This window comes from Silurus aristotelis (genome assembly GCF_946808225.1).
Source record: "Silurus aristotelis genome assembly, chromosome: 2".
NCBI classification, from domain to species: domain Eukaryota; kingdom Metazoa; phylum Chordata; class Actinopteri; order Siluriformes; family Siluridae; genus Silurus; species Silurus aristotelis.
In genome coordinates this window covers 9,915,918-9,939,066 of record NC_139575.1, presented here as the reverse complement: position 1 = coordinate 9,939,066, position 23,149 = coordinate 9,915,918, and the positions used below count along the sequence as shown (strand labels likewise).

Sequence of the window (23,149 nt, the reverse complement as noted above, 5' to 3'; positions counted from 1 at the left end):
CAGTTTAGAATTTGCATTCAACAGATGTTCTGTGATTTGCAATAAAAGGGTATCTGCAAGAATGAAAAGTTGTGGTGAGACCTGAGATGTTTGGTTTAGAGACAGTGGCATTGAGTAAAAGACAGGAGGTGGAGCTGGAGGTAGCAGAGCTGAAGATGTTTAGGTTTTCATTGGGAGTGACGACGATTGACAGGATTAGAAATGAGTATTAGAGGGACAGCACATGTAGGAGATGGTTTGGACATGTGCAGAGGAGGGACATGGGGTATAATGGTAGAAGAATACTGAGGATGGAGCCATCAGGAAGGAGGAAAAGAGAAAGACCAATGAGGAGGTTCATGGATGTGGTGAGGGAAGACATGCAGGTAGTTGGTGTGAAAGAGGCAGATGGAGACGGATGATCCGTTGTGGCGACCCCTAATGGGAGCAGCCAAAGATGATTATTCAACATGTTCTGTATAATTGTCAATTTGGAAAGTTTAGAAAAGGAGTTTTGAAGGTGTTGAACGTTAGTTTGCACAAACTTGATGTCTGGTGGCAGCATGTTTTTAACTACATAAAGATAAAAATAGCCAAAAAACACAAGAGGGAGAAAGTAAATTTTACACATCAAGTATGTCTGGCCAAACATCAATTACAAGCTGCCACTCCCAGTATTGAATAAAAGGAGGTAGATATTTTATCTTTGAGTTGGTGCAGCTGTAGATTGTGAACACATTTAAAAGAAAATTTTGAAATTTGTTTAATAGACTCTTTGCATTACAACGTCTTCAGAAATTATAACATTGGGAAATTGCTATTCACAAATGACCATATGGATGAAACACTTATTTTTTCCAATAACAAACACTGCTCTTTTTCCCCTCTTATTTGAGCAGCAATTTAAAAAAGTGTTGGTTTGTATTGGATTATTTTTGTAAATTTTTAATCAATACTGTAAAATACAAGTTTAACAATGTTTGAATTAAGAAAATGTAAATGAACAGAAGAAAAATAAAATCCATATATGGTGTGAACCTAAAACAGCATCAATTATTTTAGTAAGACTTGCATAGTTTTAGAAGGAACTCTTTAGGCAGGTTGTTTCAAAAATCTAGGAGAACTAAACACTGATCTGTGGATGTAGGCTTCTCAGATCCTTCTCTCTCATGTGTTCATGTAATCCAAGACTATTTGAGATCAGGTTTATCAGATTATCAGACTTCAGTTGTCTTGAGATCAGATAATCAGATGCCTTTTTGACGCTTTTGCAAGATGGATAAGTACGTAGCTGCCGGTATTTCTTAGCATTGAGGACTCCATTAGTCGTGACCAAGTCTCCATTTACAGAACTGCAGCCCCAAAAGTTTAGCAACCTCCACCATGCTTCATTGTTGTCTGTAGACACTAATCATTGTGCTCTCCAACCCTTTAGTAAACTAAATTTTTGCTACAGCCAAATATCTAACATTTTGAGTAATCAGTCCAAAAAACCGGCTGCTATTTCTCTGCACCCCGATTCCATGATTTATACTTGTTTCCATGTGTCCATGTGATTCCTTGTGTCCTCTTTGGCTGCAAATCTTCCACAAAGACCACATTTTTCTAGACTTATCTGGATAGTAGATGGCTGTACCTGGGTATCTGGTTTCTGCCAGATATTTAGTGACGGACATCTTCCGATGTCAAAGTAAGAATAATTTGTCTTTCCTTGGCCGACCACTGAGTCTTCTGTCCCCAACATTGCCATCACATTATTTGTGCTTTTTCAAAATAGAAGAGCTTGAAACCACAAACTGCATCAAAAATACTGTTGCTGAGCTCAGTCTTGCCTTGGCTGATGACCTGTTACCTCAAACTGTCTTCCACAACCTCATTTTGCATGTTCCTCAGTTGTCTTTGTTTCGGTTCATGTCTGTGTTTCAGCCTACACATGGAATTGATGATCTTAGGACCTGCTTGGAATAACTAGTTAATCATACACCTGAATCAGATCCTACAAAATCCCTGCAAGAGTAAGAATTAAAAGCCAAAGTGTGGTTACACCAAATCTTGATTTGGTTTCTTCTGTTCATCTTCTTTTCATTTTGTCAACTGATAAAATTAACATTCAAACGTTTAGACATTATGTTGTAGAACTACACATCTACTGTCAACCTCTGATACTGGAGACTTATTTAAAAAATGTGAAAACTATAACATGACAATAAAGCTGTGATTTGCCCCGCTGTCAGATCTGTAGTTACATACAGTAAATCACATTCAGGACAATAACAATTAAGCATTTATCAGAGCGATGATGTAAATATGTCATAATTAGAATGCACCCAAAACACATCATGAAAATCAACAAGTGTGATTGGTTTGTGGTTCATTTCTCATTCTCTCCTTGGATCAGGGTCCTTAGGGGGAGGATCCACACGATTAGTTTGAGGCAATGATGGAAGAAAGGGATTGGATGAACGTTGTGATGTTTTTGGCTGGGATCTTTGTCTTTCCATGTCAGTGTTCGAGTGTGAAAGGACCTGCAATTAATACAAAAAAAATGAAGCTGTGTTAAAGTAAAAACAATGAGACGAATTTAAAACTAGCAGGAATATACAGATTAATAGGAATGTTATGAATGAAACCATGTTGCATACCACTGGAGGGTATTTGTACTGCCTGCTATTGTTAGAATCGATCTTAGCAAGTGACTGTACATCTCCATCCCTAGCATTAACTAAGCGAAGGCAGATCTCCATGTTTCCCAACTGATCACAGAGGAAACCAGAGCAACAATTAAATGAGAACACACTGTACATGAGCATTGTTCTACATACAGAACCAACACCTCTGAGTCGTATTAAAGTCTATGGACTAGGATGCTACAAGTTTGAAGACTGTAACCTGAGGTACAGAGTTGAGTTGGCCTGGGCTGAGGGAAGGCCTCACAGGCAGAGTGCGAAAAGGAAGTTTCCAGAATCCACTCTGGACCTGGTTGTGATTGTCAAAGAGCTGCAGCTTGGACCAGCCTTGCATCTGTTGATCATATGATTCAAATCTGCCAGCAATCTGAACTTCCACCACCAAGTAGAGAGATGAAGATGGCTGCATCCTGTCAGTTTTCAGAAAGGTTTTCATTGAAAAAAATGCCAAAAATGTCTATCCAAAATGGTATAATTATATATTTAAAAAAATATTAACTGAGCTGGTGTGTTTAACTTGGTATGACCATATGGTATAACAAACAGATTCATTATAATTGATGAGTAACAGACATTTTGTTTTGTAATTAAGCTGTGTGTAGTTAAAGGTTAAACTAAAGTAGTGATAATCTGTAAGTCATAGTATTAAAACTCTTCAGATTTCTAGGTTAGAACTCTGTCTTGGTCTTAAGGTCAAGTACATGGACTGATAACTATTCAGATCATCGACGAACTTCAGTTTTATTTTGTATAGTGCGTTTAACAAATTGTCCTACAACAGCATTACAGAGATAAATAGATTAAAATATACATTTTATATTTATGCAAAGCTCCCTAAAATGGTATGAGGAAGTAACCGTAGGAGGAACCAGACTCAAAACAGAACCATCCTCATCTGTGTAATACTGAATGTCCACTCAGCTGTTTCCTGGTGCACCACTGAAATCTTAACTGTTCACGGCCATTGCAGCTCTAAGTCACTGTAGCAGTTTGCATTAGCTTATACTATTAGCTTATATTAATTACAGTTCAGAATGGAGTGAAACCGTACAGCAGATTAATATCCCGTGTGTGAAAAGCAACATGGCAGTAATTTTTTAATTCATACAAATTAAGTCACATCATGAACAGGCCTTGGCTGCAGGCAATAAATATGGCTGTGATATGAAGCTGGTTTGTAAAACACCGAAAGCTAATTGAATGTAATTGTATATATAATATACAATATATAATAAGGTGATTGTAGGTCACTTTGAACAAACGCATTATTATAATCAAATATTAAACCATTAGTTCAACAGTGAAATAATGGTGTGAATCCTAAATATGTGCCCCTATCATCTCATTAAATCCCCAATGTTTAGGCAGATAAAGATTAGAACAAAATCCAACCATGTGGACAGTCTATTACAGAACCGAATGAGTGTGTCTAAATAAATCAGGATTAAACCTCTACAATTACCTGTGCACAGGCTGTTTAACAGCTAGTAAGGTGTAGTTTTCAGCATGGCCCCTCAGTGTAGCGGTTAAAGCCCCAGCAGGCTGGCAGTGGACAGGTGGCATGAGGATGGGCCGCCCGATTTCTTGTCCCCCAGAGTACAGCCTGGTTACCAGGTGAACTGTTCTGAACATGGCATCCAATCCAAGGACCATGTCATAGAAGATCGCAAATCCAGACCTGTCCAGAAAAAAGAAAACATCCTCAATTTATAATTTATAATGACTGCAGTTTAGCATTTATCGTTATTGCAATACATGTTCTAGACAAATGAGTGCACTAACAAACCATTGTTCTTATCGTTTTATTTTTAATCATCCAACAGGTTCACCACTTCGCACAGGTGGAAAGTAACGAATTGCATTTACACGCATTACTGGAATTATTAGTTTAGTAGATTATGCGCTGTTTTTTTTTTTTAAATCTATGTTCCATGTATTAACTACATTTTAAATCATATCTGTTAGAGTAAAAAAAAATTTAAATTAAATAAATAAAATTATAAAAAAAAAAAAAAAAAAAGGGAAGTTTGTACTGAATTCTGACATTACATTTGTGATTCTCTCTTCACCCTAAATTACATTATAATGAGATATTTCTTTGCTGCAAAAGTGTATAACCTCACATTAGACTCAAGTCATGGACTAGGTTTTTTTTTTTTTGTTTTTGTATCACAATTTGTAAAGATGTTTCTTCACATTAAAATCTAGTTTGAGATTTCTATCGCCTTGTTTCTTTTGATCTACGCTAGAATCCCCTACCCCGACCCTGCTGTTAAAAAATTATTGTAAATTTTAAATGAGCTACTTTGACTCGAGTAGATTTTCAGACCAGAAACTGTACTTGTGCTGAAGTAAAATTTCATTAAAGTAACAGTATTTAACTTGAGTAGAATAATTTGTTACTCTTTCCACATCTTCCACATTACTTTAACATCATTGAAAAAATACACATTATATCCAAAAGCTTGTCAAACTTGACCCATGAGATACATCTTACTTAAACTTTTGCCACAAAGTTGAAGCACAAGATTATAAATGATGTACACTGTAGCCTTATAATTTCCATTTACTGGATCTAAGAGGCCTAGGTTTGTGCACACATGAAGCTGGCTACATGAAATCATTCCAGGTTGAATGCGTAGAACTCAAGTGACTTGTAAAGTTAGTGTCCTGTCCTCAACACCTTTATATGGTTTACATGAATTAACACAAATCCCCAAAGCCTAAAATCTACTGCAACGACTCCCCCGAACTCTGGTTATTAAAAACAAAAAACAAAGAAGGAATAATTCTGGAATTATTTCAAATCATTTTCAATATAGCATATAAAATCATCAATATTTTGCAATCTCAGACCAAAAAAAAGAAGGCTAATCAGGGGGAAAACGACTGTAACCTAACCGATAGAAGGACCATAGACATTCTACATCATTACATGTATCTGTAACATGACGTCATTCTTCAATCAATGAAAAATGTGTGTCTACAAAATGCTATGTTGTAAGACAATAACTCTCTTTGGGATGTGCCAGTATTGGAATTAAATTAGTTTTGATATGTAAACAAGGGAGACAATAAGTCCTTTCATTTTGCTTATGCAGTTTTTAAATAACTGCACACTGTTTTATTGATCAGAGGAAAGAACTGGACTCACACGGGATCATATGGAGCAGGAGCAAGAGAGTCCACCATGTCAAACACACGTCTGTCCATTAGGGAACGCTCCCATGAACCGTATTCCTGCAACATTCATTTAAATGACTCTATTAGGTTAAAAAAATGCTCTCAAAAAGAAAATGTTGCCTAAAGTGCCTAGTGTTTAAACATATATTATACAATAGTACCATTTGTAGCTCTACCAGACCTCTTTTTATAATACAAGCTTAGCTCATGGGCCATTATTCTACAGATATAAATTATATGTTAAATACAGATGAAACCTACATGAACAGGAAGATGAGTTTTTCTCTCTGTGGTTTTCTCCACTTCTCTTCTCAGGTTGGAGATCTCAGCCTGCAGGCTGGCAACCTGAGAGTTGTGACGCCTCTGGATCAGATCGAGCTCTGAACCAGCTACAGCAGAAAGTCAAAGATGCAGCCAGTAGATGGTTAATATTGACAATTCTTGATTCGCTATGAATCCGACTACTACACTGCACAAATACACTTCAGACACCTAGATTTTCTTTAGGTGGATCGTTTCGCTCAATAATTAATTTACTTTTATTACTCACTCTGATCCAGTTTGTACAGCGAGTAAAAGTCAGAAACCAGACAGAGTTTACAATATCAAATAAACATTTTAATTAGGATGCTTCCTAGTTTTTTTATTGTTTTGTATTTGGTGTTGAAAAGGTAAAACTGACCAAATTTTTTCCACAAAATTGCAGTCAAAACAACAGAGTAGCACAATATCATATACATGCTATATATTATACATCTGCATATTACAAATTTTTGTTACATTTACATTTTTTATCTTTGCAAAAACAGTACATATGCTAATCTTTAATAAGTGAATCAGGTGTTGAATAATTTTCCATTTATTACTTTTTTTTTTATTTAACACTATTTTGTTATATTTTGTGAATAGCCTGGGTTTTTTTTTTATATTAGTGACTAAATATATAAATGTGTTGCTAAATTTACTTTATTTAATTTAACATCAGCCTGGACAGTATTTCTGGCTGAACTGTAAATCACCAATCTTAATAAATCCCCATCTTACGTCATTACAATATCGTTTGGTGCATGCTATACATTTATTGAAGGAGTCCCTACTGTCGGGGCAGAAAACTTTTTTTTTTTTTTTTATAATAATAATAATAATAATAACAGCACATTCTGGTGGGTTTTTTGTATTTTTCATAACAAACCTACCATTACATCAGAGAAAATACATGGCATAAGATGTGATGGCATCAAACATGTCAAGCTAATGCTAATAATACACTTGGATACACATGGATATGTTGGGTTGGCATACACACACGTACACTTATATATATATTTATATATACACACACACACACACACACACACACACACACACACACACACACACACACATTATATATATATTTTTGTTTGTTTTTGTTTTTATTTATTTATTACTTTATTTATTTATTTATTTTTAACCAGTTTTGAGACTATAAAGTCAAATTCAGTGTTTTCAATAATATTTGGAAAAATAATACCTAAAGATCATATATAATTATTTTAAAGCTTGTGTTACCAGCTCTTCCTCTGCATCTCTCTCTGTCTATCTGCAATTTAATGATCTGTTCCTCCAGTTGCTGGTTTCCGTTCTCCACTGCTATTATACTTGAGTCTAAAGCTGGGTGAGAAGTCTTCATTCCTAAAAACAACAATAAAGAATTACAAGCTTCCTCAGAAGGATGTAGCAAAGCTGCACAAACAGTGTATTACTCACGTCTTTTCTTCCTTGTCTGCTCCTCATCTGCAGGTCTGCTCTGCTCCAGGGTGTGTGCCTCAGCCTGCAGGTCATACAGCTGAGCCAGAACCTCTGGATCCACACCACCGGACTGTACATAGGCTAGCTGTAAAGATCTGTTAAAAAAAAAAAAAAAAGCATGCTTCTCTGAGGAGATGGGAAGTAAATATAACCAAAATTCTAAGAGACAGATTTAACAAATTTCTCTCTCTCTCTCTTTTTTTTTTTTTTATTACAGCACTGAGGCCTAAAGTTTCCTGTAGAAATAAATCAAACTAATTCAGACTATTCATATTCAAGCTGGTATCATGCAGAGCCAAACCTGATCTGGCTGGATAAAGGACCATCCACAGAGGAGATGAGGTCAAAGTTGATATGTTGTGTCTTTCTGTCATCTAGCTGCTCTGATGTAATATTAGTATCTTTCACCCTTAAAATAAATTCAGTTCAACCGTGTAATGAAATGCAGTGGACAAATGCATCTTATTGGTCCAAATGATACACTCTCATCCACTCTCTCACTGTCTCTCACCCCTGTAGTGCATTGATCCGAGTGCTGAGTCGGTACAGAACCTCCTCATTTCTCTCTTCCTGCTCTTTTAGCTCATGCAGCATCTCCTTTAGTTGAGCTGTTCCATTATCTCCAACCAGGGCCATCTGACGTTCAATCTCTAAATGCAAAAGAAAAAAAAGGCTGAAAACTTTATACTGTGTGCACAAACTTTTATATACATGTGTCTAATTACTTAGTTTTCAGTAAGTGCTTTATTTCTCTTACACTACAGTATGTTGATCACTAAAGAGCTCATTGTGAACTTTTTAAATTCTAACAGCAGTAGACTTTCCCCTGTCTAAATGAATGGAACTGAAGTGGAGTGTATCTCCAGCTCCCGGGTTGTCCACATGTCTGAGGAACCTTCCTGGCACCAGAATAATTCAAATGTGATTAGGAAGGTCTAACAGTGTCTATACTTCTTGAGGATATTATTCATATGGTCTAATAGATTTTAGCTTTTGCATCATTGAGAGCCTCCTGATTAATTGCACACAACATATTACTGGCACCCAATTACCCACCATTGAGCACCTTCCCCACAGCAGATGTCTTCACCGAACTCGCATCATCATCCGTGACGCCTTCCATCCCAGTCAATATCCGTTTCTCTGAACATCTGAATCCACCTTTTCTCCTGATTGCTGCAATATGAATCAGGAATGGCAAAGACTCACCCTTTCTCTGTTGCTCCAGCTCGAATGTGTGCGCCCGAATCTCAGACAGCTTTTGCTCATGGAGTTTACACACTTCCTGAAGTTTGTCTCCATTAGCCTGCTGTCTGCCTGGATACATTTCCTTTATCATCATCAGAATCAGAATACTTTATTGATCCCACATAATATAAGAAATGTAGAGTAAAGGCTACATTTTATGTTGTATATTCAGTATAGATGCTTTACGATCAATGATTTTCCAACCCTATTGAAATACTCTGTACGGAAATGTGTAGCAGCAGTAAAACAGATGATAATTATACAAGTTATTGCACATAACTATTGCACTGAAATTATTACAAATAAATTGGTATTATTAACCTTATATTACGATATTAACCTTATATACGTGACATGAAAACTTTACTATATCTACACTGATTAGGTATAACTTTATGACCACCTGATTCATTTTGTGTTGGTCCCCCTTTTGCTGCTAAAACAGTTCTGACCCTTCGAGCATTAACATCATGAACTCTTCAGCAGTTTGAGCTACAGTTTCTCGTCCTTTGAATCGGATCACATGGGCCTGCATTTGCTCCACATGTGCATCAATGAGCCTTGGCCGCCCATGACCCTTTTGCCGGTTCACCACAGTTTCTTCCTTGGATCACTTTTGAAAATACTGACCACTGCAGACCAGGAACATCGCACAAGAGCTGCAGTTTTGGGGATGCTCTAACCCAGTTGTCTAGATGTCACAATTTAGCTCTTGTCAAACTCACTCAAATCCTTACGCTCGCCCATTTTTCCTGCTTCTAACACGTCAACTTTGAGGACAAAATGTTCTCTTGCTGCTTAATATCCCACCTACTAACAGGCGGCATGATGATGAGATAATTAGTGTTATTCACTTCACCGCTCATAATGTTATAATGTCAATGTTACGCCTGATCAGTGTACATCGTCTATATCTATATTGTGGACCAGCTGAAATGATCTCTGTGGAGCATCATGGCTGTAAAATCCCATACACCCAGAACCTTTTTTATTAAAATATATTTTTTTTCCCCCCAAATGTACACAGAAGGAATCAACTCACTACTGGTTGTATTTTCAAATTTCCATATTAACTACAAATTGAGAGTAACACTTAAAAACTGACCTCTTTGTGTCTTCTGGGGAGACTCTCTTCAACAGACACCCTGAGCTTATGAAACTAAAATGTGGGATTCACAAAAAAAAAAATCAAACGTGATCTGATCGACTCTGTAGCCACTGAAATGCTCATTAATAAACAGTGAATTTTTCTATTTATATTGAACTCCAAGAAGACGACCTCGCACCTCACGAGTGAGCTGGTTAAAAGCCAGACAGTCAGTCACACTGAGCTCTCTGTGGGTCTCTCGTCTGTCAGTCTGCCTTAGAAGTTTTTCTCTCTGCTCTCTCAACTGCAGACACCCAAATAAAGGTAATAGATTTAGTCTCAGCACTTTAGAATGCTGCTGTTTTGGTAAACGAATCAATACATTCATTCTAATCAGAATGGAGAATTACACAGATGTTCGCATCTTAAGATCCAAGCGTTATTGATCATATGGGTTTTATAATGACATGAATGTTCTAACTGAAGAGCACACACAATAACAGGAGGTTTGGGATGCTGAAGGTATGCAGATTTGCAAACCGGTAAACCCTTCAACATTTGCTTAAATTTGATACATTCAAAGGCAAAGTATTGTGTTGCTTAGACAGTAAACATCAGCACAGTTGAGCAAAGAGCAACCATCAATTAAAATATCGCAAACATTGGAAGAGTTGTTTTGGGAGTCGGCTCCTGTTGTCGATCGGAGTTGTACAATGTGACTCTGTGAAAAGAGGTACAATTCCCATCACTAGGATCTTGAGAGTGCAATCGTTAGGGTTAGCTATTTCAAAATATTCATGAAATAAAAGTAATTGAACAATAAGATTTATTAATAATTTCATTAATGAACAATATAAATTGTCCTGTGTAACTATCACAATCAAGCACTTTCTGAAATACTATCAGATTTACTTACATGAATCAGATCAGGAGTCTTTGTCTTTCTGGGGCGTAATGCCCCCTGATCCAACTTTTCAGCCTTGGAGATTTTCTCCTGTCCTCGCCTCAGCACTGTCGGGTCTCCGATGGAGCTTCCTATACAAAACCGGGACTTGTGTTTGTCCAAAAGGCCCAGAGAGCGAAATACCATGTTACAATCACAACAACCGAACTCTCCCAGATGTTCCATTTCAGACACTTGCGTAAAAATTGACCAACTTTCACCGAGTGCTTACAGACATTATTAAACCTGTAGTTACACGAAACTGTTTTCAGTTTCACCACTCATTTCTCTCAGCTGCTGAAGATCTGTTTGTTGGTTACAGTCACCATGTCGATTCAACTTAACAAAGGACGCTGATAAAGAACTCGATACAGCACACAATTCATTCATCATTAGCATGAGAAATGAGCTAGACATTCTGTTCTCATCTTTTGCTCATAATACACCTCATCTCTTTCCTTCAGGCCACATGAAGCTGATTTTATAATTATTATTCTTTTAATTATTGTGCAAACACCTGGGCAGAAAACCAAATGGTAGACATATTTGGCAAATTGGTGCAAAATATTTATTACAATTTTGTCTTCAGCCCCCCCCCCTCCAAGCTGCAGCAGGTTTAGTTGCTTTGTCTTATACAGAAACCCTTATACGACACCTTATTACCTGCCAATAACGTTAACAAAATAATCGCCGTCTTCCAAAACTCACAATTTTTATTCTTATATTTTCTTTTACAATCCACCCTGAATATCAAGGCTGCAGGAACAACATAATGCAAACAAAAGAAGAAAAAACCTATTTAGGTGGGATTTTTTACAGCTGTACCAACATAAAAAAGAAACTTAAATTCTGTAATAAAGCCTTTTTATACCCTATCAGCAAAAACAAGGTACAAAAAAAATGGAGATGCATCAATTTCCACCAGCAGTCCCTCATGAAATACAGAACTTTTGCAGATGGGCATCTACTGTTCTATCAGCTGCATGGACAGACGAGCATCTAGAGTTCTCGTAAACACATTAGTGAACAGAACAGAACTTGTGTGTATAAGTCGGAGCCAAGAGGAAAGCTCTACAGACTAAATACTCTTTTTCTTCTTCTAACGAGCCAATTAGAAATCCATCACTGCAAGTACATTTCTTGCCGGTGGATTCATGTGCTTGACAAGGCTGCAATTTCCTCTGATTATTATTTAATTTATTTTTTTTGCAAGTGCAACCAATGAAATTGATGCAATGCAACGGCTGACTTGTAAGATGCTTAACCTTAACGATCTGGCTTCAGGAACACATTAACTATAATGATTACAGAACAAGAACAACCATTTTGAATTTCGGCAATCGCTAAAATCAGATTTTTGTTCACTGCACCTGGACAGGTCATGTTTATAATGTTCATCCAAAGAAAACCCATTGTTCAGTTAAGCTTCCCTCTATTACTGCCTTTTAATAATGATTTCCTCATCACTCTGGCAATATATTCTCAAACCCGACGCATCACTTTTGACGGTACGTTGCTCACGTGTACTTCAAAAAGCAGATTGAGAACAGTGGAACCAGTACAGTTGGAGTCAAACACATGAGAAGGGCTTGGATCTTAGCTGCCAAACTGTACTAAAAAAAAAAAGAAAAAAAAAAAAAAAAAAGGTATATATATTTGGGCTTTCGATTTAGTGCTTTCTTGCTGGCTTGTGTTCATTTCTATGAGGGACTGGGAGCAATGCCGCTGTTAGGGGCTCACAATGATTGTTTCGTCTTAACACTAATGCTACGAATTGTTTTCGCAAAAAGGAAAAAATATATATATATATATTTAAGAAAGGTGTCAAAGCCATTTTATATAACATTCAGATGAAGTCATATTCCACGTTAAGTCACGGTTATAATTGGTGTTATTATGAGTTAGTTTTTTTTCCCAAGCAAAAACAAAAAAAAAAATATCTGGTGGGGATGTGTGTGTGTGTGTGTATGTGTGTGTGTATGTGTGTATGTATGTATGTATGTGTGTGCACACGTGTGTGGCTTTAGATAGACATTTCTAGTTTGGGGAGGAAAAAAGGGGGGAAAAAACATGTGAACAGGAGAGAAAAGAAAGAAAGAAAAACAAATTGCCCATGACATGTCATTTCAGTGTTCTCGCTCGCTCGCACTGGGATATGACTGATGGCTCTTGTCCATGGAAACAATATATCCGATCGATTTCTTTTCGCTTGAAATGTAAAGGTATGATGTAAGAGAGACAGAATGAATGTGAGCGAGAGTGATTGAGGAAGAGGACAGAGGGAGATTTAAAGCCACGTTAGGTGTCCTCGTCATCCGAAGTCTGGCTGCTACTGCTGGTCTCAGACTCGGAGCCTTCATCCAGGCCGGCGTTGGTGGAGTTCCTCCAACCCAGCAGAGCCACAGTGCGCGGCTTCAGGAGCACACCGTTCCGCCCTAGCCCGTTCTTCTTCATCTGCACCAAAGCAAGATTTAAGATTTACTTTCAAATATTTACACTTAGAACACAACTTCCCTGCGTATCATTAGGAGGTGTACCTGCTCAGTCTTAGCCTGGAACTCTTTAAGTTCGTCCTCAGTGAGAGGCTGGAAGTCATCGTTCTCGGTATCCTCCTGCCAGCCCATTGCTTTAAGCAGCCTACACAGAGAGGAAAAAGGAGACGACATTAATAGATGAAGAAGAAACTACTCTGGGTTCTGAAGGTAACTTCAAATGCACCCTAAACCTAAAGCTCTATTCGAACTGTTGCTATTATATAAGGACTTAAACGATCTGGGAAATACCAAAAAAATATTCCCAAATGTGTTGCTATAGAATTTAAAAGTATTTTCCTGTAACAGTATTATTCCTCTTCTACCACAACCATGTGCCAGTGCAAACCCATTTTCATATACTGAGCTCCACTACATAGTTATTTTGTTATAGAATTTCAGCAACAAAAAGCGTAAACCTCTCCCTCTCTACAAAGCGCAGACACTTTCCTCAGAGAAACTTTAACATTTTTAAAGCCAATCATAGATTAACATCTGCCATAAATGTCCTTGTTACTATAAATAGGATCAAATTAAAACAAAGTATTAATGAATTTTTGTTTCTTTTTTAAAAGGGCTAATAAAACTTACAGTACAATACAAAAAAATAGTACTGACGACACTACAATTTCCACTTAAACCACTAGATCGGAAAATTAATCAACACATTCTGACCAATCAGCATCAAGAATCAGAATTTAACACAGCTGTAGTTTAAGTGGAAATTATAGTATCTAATTTGTTTTTGTATGTACTGTAAATAAGCTTTATTGGGCTGAACTTCTTTAAAAACCAATATGACGGTTTTAATAAATTAAAAAATAAAATATTTAATATAAAAAAAAATAAATAATTGAGAGGTTAAAAAAAAAAAAAAAAAAAGCGTGTAGTTTCTTGAGACATTTTCCATTTATTCCACACATAACTATTTCTTTTTTTTTTTTTTAAGTAATAAATATATAAATAAATATATCAGGACTTGAATTTAATGGTAGTAAACCAACAGCACATCATTGTTCTGCAATTTAAAATCTCCTGCTACTTTAAATGACCTCTCATTTGTCTTCGGCACCAAAACCACAGCAGGCAGGAAGGGGAATTGAAATGTGGATGCTGATAGTGGAGTTAAAAAAAAAAAAAGAGAAAAAATTAAGAAAAAAAAATAAAGAAAAAGCAGCACACTTTCATGTTTATCAACATGGCTATCTCCAAATTCATCCTAACCCTACATGTATGCACTGCAACTAAAGTAATGCTCATCAGTGAATGCTGTGTGTGTGAAAATGCTGACCGGTGTTCGGCCTCCAGTGAACTGGATAGGTGCTCAGTGTCTGAGTCACTAAGAGAATGAGACATGCCATTCTCGTGGCCTTCCCCGTACTCTTTAGGCTCAGGAGTACTGCTTTCTCCCTGAAACACACCAAAATCTCCCTGAAACACACCAAAAGGCACAATAATTAATCGTACTCCATCACACATATGACACTAATTTCCACACCTTTCAATCATATGAAATAACTTCTTGATTTCCATTAAAACTGCCAGAATTTCAATAAATCGGATAATATCGAAAGTTATGGCTATTTTAACTTTTCTTTGTTCAAAATATCCACAGCCTAAAGTATGAACCCGGCAAAGATATATATATTTTTAACTATTTCAATTAGCAATGGTGTACCATTACATTTATTTGACATGGTACATTAGAGATTTGTTTCACCTACAGAACCTACACGGGTTACGCCGTAATGTCGTTTTTAACCTAAACTTGTTAGTTTAAGGCATTTGTAAACTTGTTTAGATTTCATTTTAAATTAATAATCAGTCAATATGACAACTAATTATATTTGCTAAATAAAAATGTACTTTTTCTTTGATGTTCTCCTCCAAATTAATTTAGAACCCTCCTCCACAAACCCTATTCTGAACAGCGAAGGGATTCTAGGATAAAGTGTCGCCTGTGACTGTGTGTGTATCCCAGGCATACAAGTGTGTACATTTTGTTATAAGTGAAAGCATTAGCAATTAATCTAATACTTCACAACGATCAAGCTTGACAACATCTCAGTAAGCAAAGTCTTCTATTGCTGCTAATTTCCCTTTCCCTGTATTCCCACCTCAGGATATAAAAAAGGGAGGAAAGTGAAGAATAGAACCAAAAAATATGCCCATACTGAGGCAAAAGCATCACATGTTCTTTTTTTTAATTTTTATTCTTACCTCTGTTGGAGCTCCAGGGCTGTGGCAGTTGCCCATCTCCCCGTTCCTCTCGTCCTTGAGTCCACGCAGGAACTCGCTCTTACGGTCTGTGCCTCGTCGCATCAGCTTCAGCCGAGGAGGAGTGATGTCTATTGGAGGAGTAGTGCTGGAAGGTGGCTGTGAGAGAGAGAAAGGAAAAAGGCATGAAGAAATGAAGGTAGCACAACCCTGTCCTGTCCACCCTGCATTTCTACTCACCTCTTTTGGAGTGCCGTGGGGGGGTGCGTTGACCGGGGTCAGAGGTTTGGTCACAGACACAGGGCTGGTGAAGGCTGAATCCCGACCAGAGAAATGCAAACCCACTTTAGTTTCCCTTCCGTTAGGTTTCCAAGGGCCAGTCTGAGAAAGAAAAAAAAAACAGCAAAGAAGGATTTAGAGCATCTGAACACTTGCATGTAACAAAATACATAAAAATGATCAAAATATATGGTTATGGCAGATGTTAACCGAAAGCTAGCTGATTTGAACCTCGAAATGAATACATAAAGTTCACCAGCATTCGAGATTTAACTTGTAAATCAAGCCAACTTTAAATCTTCTTTCACTTTGGTTAATAGTCTGTACATTACACACACTGCTGCTTGAGTCCTTAGTTTTGTTATCTATTGCAAAAACAAACAAAAAAAACTAATGCAACTGTGCTTCAGTCTGCTCAGGTCTCTCACTTCATCATCTGTACACAGTGTTTAAAGAGCTTCCAAAGTTTCAACGTTCATGCAAATAGATCCATTAAACCAACGATTATCATCTCGTAGATCGCTAGCCAAACCTCTGAGGTAAGGTAGCACAAGTCATAGAGCTGCACTGCATTTTGAAGTCAATCTTCTTCTGTCTGTTCTGCTCCTACTTTAAATCTCTAATTAATATGTAAATAAATAGTGAGGTTAAAAAAGGCTCTAAAAGTGAAACCTGACCCTTCACCTTGATCTGAGACCTTTTAAACCACAAAAGTTCTGTTATATTAATGGTGAAATACCTTAGTTGGGGCAGTAGCAGGTTTGGGAACAAGGTTCTTGTAGACACTGGGTCCAGTGATGGGGACTTTGGAGCCGTTTGCAGGCAGAGGGCCGGCGCTGGCAAAACCTGCAGAGAATGCAGCACTGGGGTCCTCCTTAGACACTTTCTTAATGACCAGCATCTTGGACACAGCCTGCTTAGCGCTAGGAGGATTCTCTAAAAAAAAAAGTACAGGAAGAACAGATAATTGCTTACACATAAATAAACATTCAAACATGCATTATGTGTGTGTATCGCATCACAAAAAAAAATCCTTCATGTTTTACATAAAATGCACACAAACGTGTGTCCATACCCCACACGCCTGCTGGAGTTCCCACAGCGCGAGCCTGACTCACTGGCTTCCCGGACGTCTCTGGATTCAGGGAGGGCTGCATGGTACAGAGAGGATTACAAACCTACAACAAAAATGAAACCTGGACCGAAGTCAGAATTATGCCACAAAATACACTCACAAAATCCTCTTCAACAAACTTAAGCTTGTCGTCATTGCGCTCCTCGTCAGAGTAACGGTCCTGGAAGTGGGCGCCTTTGCGTGGATGGAAGTTGCCGTTGCGCTGCCGATGGCCACCTTGTCTTTCCCTGTCTCCTCCGCGTTTGGCATGGCGCCCGTGGTGGTGGTGAGGACCCTCTTGACCGCGTGGGGCCCCATGCCAGCTGGGGGTCTCCTTCCAGCCATGTCCGCTACCCAAACCTCCTTGATTGCCCTTAGCAACACCCGAGTCGACAGAATCGTGCCTCAGCAGAGATGGCTGGAGCCACCCATCACCTAAGAACATCCATAACAGTTACCCAAAGTGCACAAGCCGACGCTAAGAAGCTGAAGTGCACAATTCCTTTGTAGAGGTTGAACGATTAATCTTTTTTTTTTTTTTTTTCATTTTGATCCGGTCCGCTATCCTTATATAAAAGGCCTTTAGAGGGGAATCACTGAGGCCACAATTTTTTTTATTATATTTATTAATAAATACTGATTTCCTTTAAAACATTTTCATTATTCAGTAGTTTTTTAAATCAAGTTCAGTACTATTTTTCATGGAGCGTTCTTTTTTCAATCCGCTATCCATTTTTTCAAAACGTCAGCAAGCACGATCCAACACAGCTATCGGTAAAATCCGCTTTCGGCTGAACTCTATGAGGAGTGTGTTTGCTTTACCTGATGGAGCACGGAGCAGATCGTTGTTGAAGAAGCCATCTGAAGAGTTGTGTCTTCGACGACTCACTCCCGGCCGGCCGTCTCCACGAGCACAGTGCTCACCATGTTTCTCAAGAGGGGCTGCAGGGGACTGGGACAAACACCAAAGAGCACATGTCACAAACACACATTCATGACCCGTTCATCTTTTTTGGTGCTCATTAGCCTATAGATTGGTGTTCGGGTCAAAACTGTTAAAACCATGATAAATTCACACTTTTATCTAAAACAGAGATGTGGGCTGGGGACAGATGAAAAATAACCATTTGTATTGTTATATTTTAAAGATTGGTATTTGACAACAAGACAACACTTGGACAGGATATGGACAGGGTATCATCAGTGATAAGATAACAGAGCATGGGGGCACTTCTAAATTGAACCTCTATAATAATCATTTTATTGAGGGTATAAACGTGTACCCAAGGCATTATTGTGATTTCCAAGGCACTATTATATTGGTTTAAACGATCGTTCAATTTCTGTTTGGATCTGCATTATTTCACTAGTTTAACCTCCCCATTGATTGATTTGCATACACACTAGCTCTTGCGTTTCCAGTATTTCCATGAATCTTTATCTCAAAAACACCAACCCCCCCCCAACAATAAATTTGCATATAAGTACAGTGCGTTCCTCACCTTGGCAGGCTGAGGCGTGGAGAAGTTAAGCCAGGCAGGAACAAAGTCATGCTGCGCCATTTAGGTCCAGTGTCTCCCGTCAGTGGATCGAGGCATGAAACCTCATGGCCTGAACTATAATTACAGCAAAACAAAACCACCATGTACACAATCTGACTGAATAAAAACAATAATATTAATACAGCTGAAGTAGTGAGCTTTACAGGAAAAGCACAAGGTTGATTGCATTCATAGTTAGTAATAAATACTAAAGCTAGAAGACTGGTATTTACAACTGACAACTTGCAGGCCCCATATAAGCAATATGACGGCATGCATTAAATTCATTAGTAGGTATAAAACACCAAGAATTTTGCTAGTACTAAATGGTCAATTATGCATATTTAAAATAATCATAATTATTTCCATAATGATTTCCCTCAAATGTAGTCAGGAGGAAATGTACTCTAATTTTGGCCCAATCCCAACCCACCATCTCTCCTACCATTCAAATGCTAATGCTATTATTTGGTTACTGACAACATGCTCTAAAGTGTTTTATTCCTCTTATACCAAAGCAAACTGCCCGCAAATGCACGATGTAGGAGTTTGTGTGTACTTTACGCTTATTTGTGGTAATGGTTAATACTGTGGACTAATTAAAAACAATCTTAAGAAAAGTTATTCACTTATTTTCTACTCAAGTTACTAATACAAACAAGATCACATTGTGAAAGTGTAACATTTCAAAATCTGACCCTTAAAGGAACAGCTAACTCTGACTACACTCACACTGTAGACTCCTTTCCAGAAATGTTTGCTTGCAAACAGTTTCAATATACAAATAAGATATATACAAATAACGTTTTAATCGGCTTATTATAAGGCTAGATAATGCAGCATAATATTATAATAATAACAATCTGTATTCAGAAGTACAAACTGTTATACAGAAAATGAACAAGAACTTCTGAACAATAGGAATTGAGCAATTGACGGCTGTGGTATAAAGCCTTGCAACGTGAAAACTGAAATGGTGAGTGAGTGAGTGTGTGAGAGAGAGAGAGAGGGGGGGGGCAGTCAGGATTAGCACTTTAAATTGCATTGTGTGGCCATAATAAATGAAATAGGTTTGTAGGTAGATAGAAAATAGTTTTATATATTATATAGACATTTGATAGTGTTATATGGAGATACTGTGGTGCCATACCCCAGAGTCGTGAGCTCTGTAGTCCAGTGGCCCTGTGCTTAGCTTTGTCCCTGCACTCACGAACACCGGTCCCCTTACACAGCTTCAGGAGTGCAACTGAACAGCAGCCACGGAACAGCAGATGCTCGCCACAAACAAATTCCAGCCTCCAGGATGGTGCAGTGTGTGAAGTGTCCACGTCTTGGTGTCTGGCTGTCCCACGTAATGTTAAAATGGAAAATGGTCGAAGTGGTCAAGAAAACACGCTATTTTGATCGATGTTGGTGGAAGTACAAGATGTAGCAATCAACCTGTGATGCTCCAGTAAATCTCCAGGAGACCCTCACTCCATCATTTCGCAGTGTGCATTCAGAGCGACACAAAGTAAAAATGACGTAGAAGGAAAAGCCCAGGGGGGGTTCAATCGGTCTGTATCTGGGAGGCTGAAAAATAAAAAAGAAAAGAAAGAAAGTGGAAAAAAAAAAAAAAAAAAGCAGCACGTCGTGCTTGCTTTGAAGTTCAGAAACTCCTTTCACAAACTCATCGTAAGCTGAGGATGCACACTGAGGGGAAAAAAAAAAAAAAAAAAAAAGGAAAAGAGCGTGGGGCTGCACCACACAACGCTTCGCTGAAGAAAGTCACGAGTCGAATACGTTCACCTCATTAAAACAGCGAGGGTGCGAGATCAAGGCAAAAACAATGGGGGCTGATGCGTCACATCACAAAAGCTGTGGGAGCTTGGTGCTACGGAGTCATGGGCATTGCTTTTGCTTTCAGCAGCTTGTACTTTGAGCCATATCAGATGACAGGAGAGCAAAAGTAAAACTTGAAATCATCTTTAGGGGTCCTCCAGTTATCACGTTAGAGAGCCAGAGTACCTAAAACAAAGTATGAGCTTATCCTTCAAAAATCTGTGGATTTTCCAGTTCATCAAATCTAAGAACGCTCGAACAGACAACACCGGAGCCTGCAGCTTTTCAACAGGAGCATTCCTGTACTGGACACCAGTGATTTCACAGGTGATGTCACCATATATATCGAAAAACAAAGTAAAATGACAAAAAGGGTGCAAAGGTGTATAACTGTAGCTCCTGTAGGATGGTGTGCGTTGTTTAGGAAATATCCAGTAGCCTCCTGCTTCACTTCACTTCAGCAGATCAATTCTGAAAGAAGAAACACAGGTCTCTGAATTTGCTTACAGCAGAAAGACATGTACAAAATATATAGTACAGTGCAAAGGTTTTAGAAACTGTATGAGAGATATTCACGTCATTATCAAACTAACATTTTAAATCCTGAAGTAAACACAGACTACACCAACACTGGAGACTCCTTTCATTGTTGTTAAACCGTATCTTACAGAAAGCTTCATCATACCATTAAAGAGCTCTCTTTTTAAAACGCTTATTAATTATGCTTAGATAAATAAATCTGTAGCCGGCACTAAACTGATCTAATGAGAATCGAGCTTTTGACAGCTGTGGTATAAAGGCTTATGATGTACAAACCTTTTTTAGAAACTGTGATATACTTGATAAATAAAATCTCAGCTTTATTTAGGTTTTCGCTGCAGTTCCTTTCTTTTTAATAAAAAGATTTCATTCATCTTTACGTTTTAGTGCTCAATTCCAGGCAATCAAATATGACCTAAACGAAATCGAATATGAATTCGAAATAAAAATCAGACTTGACACATTTTCCGCCTCAGTCTACTAATGCAAACAAAAACATAACTATGTGACTATTTGACACACAAAAATTTTTTCTAACAAGACCTAATCAGTCAGACCTTGTGAACTTGGTGAACTTCCTACAAGTTGACAGGGACTTCTACTGATTCTAGCCTACGGTCAGGATGTCGATACAGGATATCAGGCGATACCGGTTCTGTACTGAAATTGTGGTCGGAAGAAGTGAAGTGTGATCCCTGGTGTACTGCTTACAGAACCGTAACGCGATACTGAAAAAACAGTGTTATCTTATTAACATCATCTGCACTGATTACAACCCAGCAACATGCCACCAGCAGACACCTGAGGTTTGGTTTTAACCACCAAGAGGGCCATGTTCTTTCATATAAGACGGTTCATGTCACACAGAGAATCCTGTCCAGGGAATAGGAGTGAAAATGGGATTATCTGAATGAAACATGGAGCAGAAAGTATCCTAAATACTGACGAGTTAATACCCAATGCTTGTATATGTATATACATATATATATATATACACACACACATACATATGTATAAATAAATAAACTATAGGTTTAAAATGCTTACTTTGTCTACAACTGTACTGTTTTTGCGTTCATTTGTATACATTGAAAATACTGGAAAGTACAAGGAGACATGACTAGCTGAGAGCTAGCTTAGCAGATCTAGCAGGGAACTTGGATACTCTGCCTAGCAAGCTAGTCAAAATATGCTAACAGTCAGTCAAAACTGCTATTGTGGAGCAGCAAAGAATGCAAAACATATTTACTTATAAATATAATGACTATATGATACTGTTGTTATTATAAATATAGAGTAGTAAATGTTGGAGGAATTAGCGAGCTAGCTCAGCGCCGTGACGTTAGGCCGTCTGTGTGCACTTCCTAGCATGCTAATGCTAATGCTAGAATCAAGCACGCGTCACTCCTCAAAATGAAAACAATGACGCAAATGATTGTGCATTCATTTATTTTTACAGAGGGTAAACATGCTTCTGCTTCGTGTTGTGGTGCTGTTGAGGACCCTGAACTCTACTGCAATGTGGTGTAGTGTTGTGTTGAGCCTCGGCGCTAGCACGGCGAATACGCTAGCGCGTTAGCAAGTCGGTCAAAAATACAAACTGTTGCAAAATGGCTCCGTTGTGCGAGCAGCGCAGCCTCGACCCGGGACCCGCACAGCTACACACACACACGCGCGCGCGCTCTCACACTCTCACACACACACACACACACACACATAAGTTACCTGCGCGTCCACCGTCCAGACGAATGAGTTCCACTAAGCCCGCAGACGTGCTCGCGCTCCGAGACAGTCGATGGGTTTCATCTGCTTCCTGCGCGTCTTCTCTTCTGTTTGTGTTTGGAAGCGACTCACACGCTCTCCGCTCGCTCACATACACACTCACACACACTCTCTCCGCTTTCCGTCTGCTGCTCCTGCAGACCTGCTAATCGATCACAGAGCGCGCGGCCGCGTCACAACATTCCGCCGCACGGAGAGAGCGCGCGCACGCACGCACACACACACCGAGACAAACATCGAGGAACACGCTGAGACACAGACTAAGACACACACACTGAGACATCTATTAAGACACACACGCAGAGACACAGACTGAGACCCACACAGGGACACACACTTGACCCTGAGACAAACACTCAGACAGACAATGTGGCACATACACTGAGACACACACATCAGGAGACAG

At 38.5% G+C, this 23,149-nt stretch overlaps 2 protein-coding genes across 2 annotated transcripts; both read right to left on the bottom strand.

The window, feature by feature from the left end:
- Positions 1–664: 664 nt before the first annotated feature.
- ccdc17 (coiled-coil domain containing 17) lies at positions 665–11,196 on the bottom strand. Its single transcript, XM_083567288.1, has 14 exons — positions 10,892–11,196; positions 10,175–10,279; positions 9,994–10,047; positions 8,850–8,970; positions 8,152–8,290; positions 7,942–8,049; positions 7,599–7,735; positions 7,401–7,523; positions 6,111–6,238; positions 5,821–5,906; positions 4,129–4,344; positions 2,869–3,076; positions 2,622–2,732; positions 665–2,504 (listed from the first exon to the last, which is right to left on the bottom strand). The coding sequence occupies exons 1-14, from the start codon at positions 11,102–11,104 to the stop codon at positions 2,358–2,360; spliced, it is 1,896 nt and encodes a 631-aa protein (XP_083423414.1). The 5' UTR covers positions 11,105–11,196; the 3' UTR covers positions 665–2,357.
- A 417-nt stretch (positions 11,197–11,613) lies between these two features.
- Positions 11,614–22,950, bottom strand: gpbp1l1 (GC-rich promoter binding protein 1-like 1). The gene is made up of 12 exons (XM_083567389.1): positions 22,687–22,950; positions 19,751–20,892; positions 18,562–18,675; positions 17,882–18,011; positions 17,181–17,494; positions 17,021–17,096; positions 16,685–16,881; positions 15,907–16,047; positions 15,670–15,825; positions 14,741–14,880; positions 13,456–13,555; positions 11,614–13,372 (listed from the first exon to the last, which is right to left on the bottom strand). Exons 3-12 carry the CDS (start codon positions 18,619–18,621, stop codon positions 13,217–13,219), a joined length of 1,470 nt encoding a protein of 489 aa, XP_083423515.1. The 5' UTR covers positions 18,622–18,675; positions 19,751–20,892; positions 22,687–22,950; the 3' UTR covers positions 11,614–13,216.
- Between the last annotated feature and the right edge of the window lie 199 nt (positions 22,951–23,149).